This window comes from Gnatocerus cornutus, chromosome 6 (assembly GCF_029298725.1).
Source record: "Gnatocerus cornutus isolate USDA-ARS CGAHR chromosome 6, icGnaCorn1.1, whole genome shotgun sequence".
NCBI lineage: Eukaryota > Metazoa > Arthropoda > Insecta > Coleoptera > Tenebrionidae > Gnatocerus > Gnatocerus cornutus.
In genome coordinates, this window is record NC_142238.1 from 17,236,182 (window position 1) to 17,243,240 (window position 7,059).

Genomic DNA, 7,059 nt, shown 5'->3' on the forward strand with positions numbered 1-7,059 from the left:
AACATCATGGATTTTTGGCGATTTCGACAAAAAATAAAATCTCTTTGAAACCGACTTTTTCCATCAATTTGGACCTCAGGAACAAGAATCCGTCAAAGATTTTTCGATCAGACGCTCCGTTAATGTTTTATTAATTTTTCAAACTTTTATTTGGTTTGCAGTTTTTCGATGAAAATTAAAGCAAGAAAATACTCTTTTTATTAATTTTGTCCTCAGGAGTAAGAATCTAAAGTCTGATTTAACATTCACGACTTGGTTACGATTCTATTAATTATTTAAAAATGGTATTGTGTCTCTATCTTAATGTATGTCTTAACTTGAATATTTTGACAGCACACATTGAGGTTATGTTCATGATTTACTAAACTTATTTTCAGAGTACAACAAATGATTAACAACGATCCTGCTTGCACAAGAGACTACCAGAATTCTTTACTGTTTACTTTCTCGTTCTTCTGGGCATGGTAGCAAAGAAATTACACAAGTTAAGAAGTTCATTTGAAGCTATTTTTAGTTGGAGTTGATTTGCAACAAATTGATGGGTATTATTGAAATTTTTAAACGCAGGTAAGCTGAAAACTGTTTGAATTCCAGCCTTGAAATGTTTCGTGGTATTTCAGGTTCCAACTTCATTACCAGAGTTTATTATTAAGAGACTGAATCGATGGATGATACCCATAGCCTAAGATGTCGAAAAGGCGGTTGTCGTCGCTCAACGCTAAAGGACTCTGCAAGTTATTGCACAGAATTGAAGAAACCACCCATTCAGTGCTCCCAGAGAACAGTGAATTGATCAAGGAGCATAACATCATGAAAAAGGTGCTGCTTTACTGCAATGTGGATGAAAAAGGTTAAATTTAAACATGTTTTAAGTCAAAGTCAAATGTTCTTTTTCCAGTGGTTGAAGATGTCGTTCAGTGACTGGGAAATGTTCAGAGTGTTGCTGATTTCATTGCGGGAGCACGAAGTTTGCAACGTTTTCAAACCTGATGAGTCTACGAGCAAAAAACGAGTGTTTCTCCAGAGAAGGCTCAAAGGAACTCAACCAACGGAAACAAAGTATCATCGAGATGCAGTTGTCAAGAAAGAAAATACTACAAAGGCTCTGAAGGTCATCTGGTGTCTTGTCAGCTATTTTGTGAAGTCAAAGAAACATCAAGGAATGGAAGTTTATAGAGAATTTTTATTGGTTTTTTGAAAACGCGAGATCTGGAATTCTGGATGCATCGCTGCTTGTTTGAGGAAGGATGGAAGGTTTGTTTTCTTTTCTCTCCATTTATGGTTTTTGGCAAACCTGCGCTAGACGTTAACTGTTACAAATAAACATCCCTAGGGGCTGCTACCAACTTTAGACGAGTGCATTTGATGGTCACGTGCAGTAAAATTCGTAATTTTGGAATGCGGTTTGCGGCATCGTTTTTCTCGCGATTTTTTACATAAGAAATCGTTTTTAGATTTTCCAAAAGTCGAAATTTGCAAATTTTCGCAAAAATTCATGACTAAAACTATGGCCAAACTTCTCATATCGATATCTCGCTTATTTTTTAGAGTAAACGCGAGTTATTATACATCAGTGAACGCAGAATTTTACGCAGATTCCAAATCTGGGATTTAAATGCAGATCCGACAACAAATAACTGAGTTATGGCCGATCAAAGTTTCGGATAGTTGATTTTCATTTTTTCTCATTTTTCCCAATTTTCAAAGTTAAATATCTCGGAAACTATTAGAGATATTGAGATGCGGTTTGCGCCATCGTTTTTCTCGGCTCATTTTACGTTAGAAAAAGTGCTTAAAAGCCCAAAATTCGATAGTCGATTTTTCGCGAAAAAAAATTGCGACTCAAACGATGAAAATTTTTATTTTTTTTTTATTTTTGACCATAACTCGTAAACCGTTTGTTTGATCGATCTCAAATTGGGCCAGTGGATAGATTTTGAGCTCCTCTTTCGACTGATATATAATTCAATGCTATTAAACGTCATTTTCATTTTGAAAACATTGATTGAAAATCACCCCAAAATGACCACTTCCAAACAGTTTTTGGTCAATGCTTTCTTTATTTCGTAGGTAAACTCAATAAATTTTGACTCATTTTACGCAGAATCTCACGCTGAATCCAAATCTGGAATTTAAATTCAGATCCGACAACAAATAACTGAGTTATGGCCGTTTGAATTTTTGGGTTGTCGCCAGATGGCCAAATTTTTGAAGGTTCCAAACAATTCATGCTCGATATCTCGAAAACTATTTCAGATATTGGAATGCGGTTTGCGGCATCGTTTTTCTCGCGATTTTTTACATAAGAAATCGTTTTTAGATTTTCCAAAAGTGGAAATTTGCAAATTTTCGCAAAAATTCATGACTAAAACTATGGCCAAACTTCTCATATCGATATCTCGCTTATTTTTTAGAGTAAACTCGAGTTATTATACATCAGTGAACGCAGAATTTTACGCAGATTCCAAATCTGGGATTTATATTCAGATCCGACAACAAATAACTGAGTTATGGCCGATCAAAGTTTCGGATAGTTGATTTTCATTTTTTCTCATTTTTCCCAATTTTCAAAGTTAAATATCTCGGAAACTATTAGAGATATTGAGATGCGGTTTGCGCCATCGTTTTTCTCGGCTCATTTTACGTTAGAAAAAGTGCTTAAAAGCCCAAAATTCGATAGTCGATTTTTCGCGAAAAAAAATTGCGACTCAAACGATGAAAATTTTTCAATTTTTTTATTTTTGACCATAACCCGTAAACCGTTTGTTTGATCGATCTCAAATTGGGCCAGTGGATAGATTTTGAGCTCCTCTTTCGACTGATATATAATTCAATGCTATTAAACGTCATTTTCATTTTGAAAACATTGATTGAAAATCACCCCAAAATGACCACTTCCAAACAGTTTTTGGTCAATGCTTTCTTTATTTCGTAGGTAAACTCAATAAATTTTGACTCATTTTACGCAGAATCTCACGCTGAATCCAAATCTGGAATTTAAATTCAGATCCGACAACAAATAACTGAGTTATGGCCGTTTGAATTTTTGGGTTGTCGCCAGATGGCCAAATTTTTGAAGGTTCCAAACAATTCATGCTCGATATCTCGAAAACTATTTCAGATATTGGAATGCGGTTTGCGGCATCGTTTTTCTCGCGATTTTTTACATAAGAAATCGTTTTTAGATTTTCCAAAAGTGGAAATTTGCAAATTTTCGCAAAAATTCATGACTAAAACTATGGCCAAACTTCTCATATCGATATCTCGCTTATTTTTTAGAGTAAACTCGAGTTATTATACATCAGTGAACGCAGAATTTTACGCAGATTCCAAATCTGGGATTTATATTCAGATCCGACAACAAATAACTGAGTTATGGCCGATCAAAGTTTCGGATAGTTGATTTTCATTTTTTCTCATTTTTCCCAATTTTCAAAGTTAAATATCTCGGAAACTATTAGAGATATTGAGATGCGGTTTGCGCCATCGTTTTTCTCGGCTCATTTTACGTTAGAAAAAGTGCTTAAAAGCCCAAAATTCGATAGTCGATTTTTCGCGAAAAAAAATTGCGACTCAAACGATGAAAATTTTTATTTTTTTTTATTTTTGACCATAACCCGTAAACCGTTTGTTTGATCGATCTCAAATTGGGCCAGTGGATAGATTTTGAGCTCCTCTTTCGACTGATATATAATTCAATGCTATTAAACGTCATTTTCATTTTGAAAACATTGATTGAAAATCACCCCAAAATGACCACTTCCAAACAGTTTTTGGTCAATGCTTTCTTTATTTCGTAGGTAAACTCAATAAATTTTGACTCATTTTACGCAGAATCTCACGCTGAATCCAAATCTGGAATTTAAATTCAGATCCGACAACAAATAACTGAGTTATGGCCGTTTGAATTTTTGGGTTGTCGCCAGATGGCCAAATTTTTGAAGGTTCCAAACAATTCATGCTCGATATCTCGAAAACTATTTCAGATATTGGAATGCGGTTTGCGGCATCGTTTTTCTCGCGATTTTTTACATAAGAAATCGTTTTTAGATTTTCCAAAAGTCGAAATTTGCAAATTTTCGCAAAAATTCATGACTAAAACTATGGCCAAACTTCTCATATCGATATCTCGCTTATTTTTTAGAGTAAACGCGAGTTATTATACATCAGTGAACGCAGAATTTTACGCAGATTCCAAATCTGGGATTTAAATTCAGATCCGACAACAAATAACTGAGTTATGGCCGATCAAAGTTTCGGATAGTTGATTTTCATTTTTTCTCATTTTTCCCAATTTTCAAAGTTAAATATCTCGGAAACTATTAGAGATATTGAGATGCGGTTTGCGCCATCGTTTTTCTCGGCTCATTTTACGTTAGAAAAAGTGCTTAAAAGCCCAAAATTCGATAGTCGATTTTTCGCGAAAAAAAATTGCGACTCAAACGATGAAAATTTTTATTTTTTTTTATTTTTGACCATAACTCGTAAACCGTTTGTTTGATCGATCTCAAATTGGGCCAGCGGATAGATTTTGAGCTCCTCTTTCGACTGATATATAATTCAATGCTATTAAACGTCATTTTCATTTTGAAAACATTGATTGAAAATCACCCCAAAATGACCACTTCCAAACAGTTTTTGGTCAATGCTTTCTTTATTTCGTAGGTAAACTCAATAAATTTTGACTCATTTTACGCAGAATCTCACGCTGAATCCAAATCTGGAATTTAAATTCAGATCCGACAACAAATAACTGAGTTATGGCCGTTTGAATTTTTGGGTTGTCGCCAGATGGCCAAATTTTTGAAGGTTCCAAACAATTCATGCTCGATATCTCGAAAACTATTTCAGATATTGGAATGCGGTTTGCGGCATCGTTTTTCTCGCGATTTTTTACATAAGAAATCGTTTTTAGATTTTCCAAAAGTGGAAATTTGCAAATTTTCGCAAAAATTCATGACTAAAACTATGGCCAAACTTCTCATATCGATATCTCGCTTATTTTTTAGAGTAAACTCGAGTTATTATACATCAGTGAACGCAGAATTTTACGCAGATTCCAAATCTGGGATTTATATTCAGATCCGACAACAAATAACTGAGTTATGGCCGATCAAAGTTTCGGATAGTTGATTTTCATTTTTTCTCATTTTTCCCAATTTTCAAAGTTAAATATCTCGGAAACTATTAGAGATATTGAGATGCGGTTTGCGCCATCGTTTTTCTCGGCTCATTTTACGTTAGAAAAAGTGCTTAAAAGCCCAAAATTCGATAGTCGATTTTTCGCGAAAAAAAATTGCGACTCAAACGATGAAAATTTTTCAATTTTTTTATTTTTGACCATAACCCGTAAACCGTTTGTTTGATCGATCTCAAATTGGGCCAGTGGATAGATTTTGAGCTCCTCTTTCGACTGATATATAATTCAATGCTATTAAACGTCATTTTCATTTTGAAAACATTGATTGAAAATCACCCCAAAATGACCACTTCCAAACAGTTTTTGGTCAATGCTTTCTTTATTTCGTAGGTAAACTCAATAAATTTTGACTCATTTTACGCAGAATCTCACGCTGAATCCAAATCTGGAATTTAAATTCAGATCCGACAACAAATAACTGAGTTATGGCCGTTTGAATTTTTGGGTTGTCGCCAGATGGCCAAATTTTTGAAGGTTCCAAACAATTCATGCTCGATATCTCGAAAACTATTTCAGATATTGGAATGCGGTTTGCGGCATCGTTTTTCTCGCGATTTTTTACATAAGAAATCGTTTTTAGATTTTCCAAAAGTCGAAATTTGCAAATTTTCGCAAAAATTCATGACTAAAACTATGGCCAAACTTCTCATATCGATATCTCGCTTATTTTTTAGAGTAAACGCGAGTTATTATACATCAGTGAACGCAGAATTTTACGCAGATTCCAAATCTGGGATTTAAATTCAGATCCGACAACAAATAACTGAGTTATGGCCGATCAAAGTTTCGGATAGTTGATTTTCATTTTTTCTCATTTTTCCCAATTTTCAAAGTTAAATATCTCGGAAACTATTAGAGATATTGAGATGCGGTTTGCGCCATCGTTTTTCTCGGCTCATTTTACGTTAGAAAAAGTGCTTAAAAGCCCAAAATTCGATAGTCGATTTTTCGCGAAAAAAAATTGCGACTCAAACGATGAAAATTTTTATTTTTTTTTATTTTTGACCATAACTCGTAAACCGTTTGTTTGATCGATCTCAAATTGGGCCAGTGGATAGATTTTGAGCTCCTCTTTCGACTGATATATAATTCAATGCTATTAAACGTCATTTTCATTTTGAAAACATTGATTGAAAATCACCCCAAAATGACCACTTCCAAACAGTTTTTGGTCAATGCTTTCTTTATTTCGTAGGTAAACTCAATAAATTTTGACTCATTTTACGCAGAATCTCACGCTGAATCCAAATCTGGAATTTAAATTCAGATCCGACAACAAATAACTGAGTTATGGCCGTTTGAATTTTTGGGTTGTCGCCAGATGGCCAAATTTTTGAAGGTTCCAAACAATTCATGCTCGATATCTCGAAAACTATTTCAGATATTGGAATGCGGTTTGCGGCATCGTTTTTCTCGCGATTTTTTACATAAGAAATCGTTTTTAGATTTTCCAAAAGTGGAAATTTGCAAATTTTCGCAAAAATTCATGACTAAAACTATGGCCAAACTTCTCATATCGATATCTCGCTTATTTTTTAGAGTAAACGCGAGTTATTATACATCAGTGAACGCAGAATTTTACGCAGATTCCAAATCTGGGATTTAAATTCAGATCCGACAACAAATAACTGAGTTATGGCCGATCAAAGTTTCGGATAGTTGATTTTCATTTTTTCTCATTTTTCCCAATTTTCAAAGTTAAATATCTCGGAAACTATTAGAGATATTGAGATGCGGTTTGCGCCATCGTTTTTCTCGGCTCATTTTACGTTAGAAAAAGTGCTTAAAAGCCCAAAATTCGATAGTCGATTTTTCGCGAAAAAAAATTGCGACTCAAACGATGAAAATTTTTATTTTTT

The 7,059-nt window shown here is 34.3% G+C and overlaps 1 protein-coding gene across 1 annotated transcript; it reads left to right on the top strand.

Annotated features, from left to right (window-relative positions):
* Window positions 1-746: 746 nt before the first annotated feature.
* On the top strand, window positions 747-1,198 carry LOC148173491 (uncharacterized). The gene is made up of 2 exons (XM_088039889.1): window positions 747-850; window positions 899-1,198. Exons 1-2 carry the CDS (start codon window positions 836-838, stop codon window positions 1,196-1,198), a joined length of 315 nt encoding a protein of 104 aa, XP_087896015.1. The 5' UTR covers window positions 747-835.
* The last annotated feature ends 5,861 nt before the right edge of the window (window positions 1,199-7,059 follow it).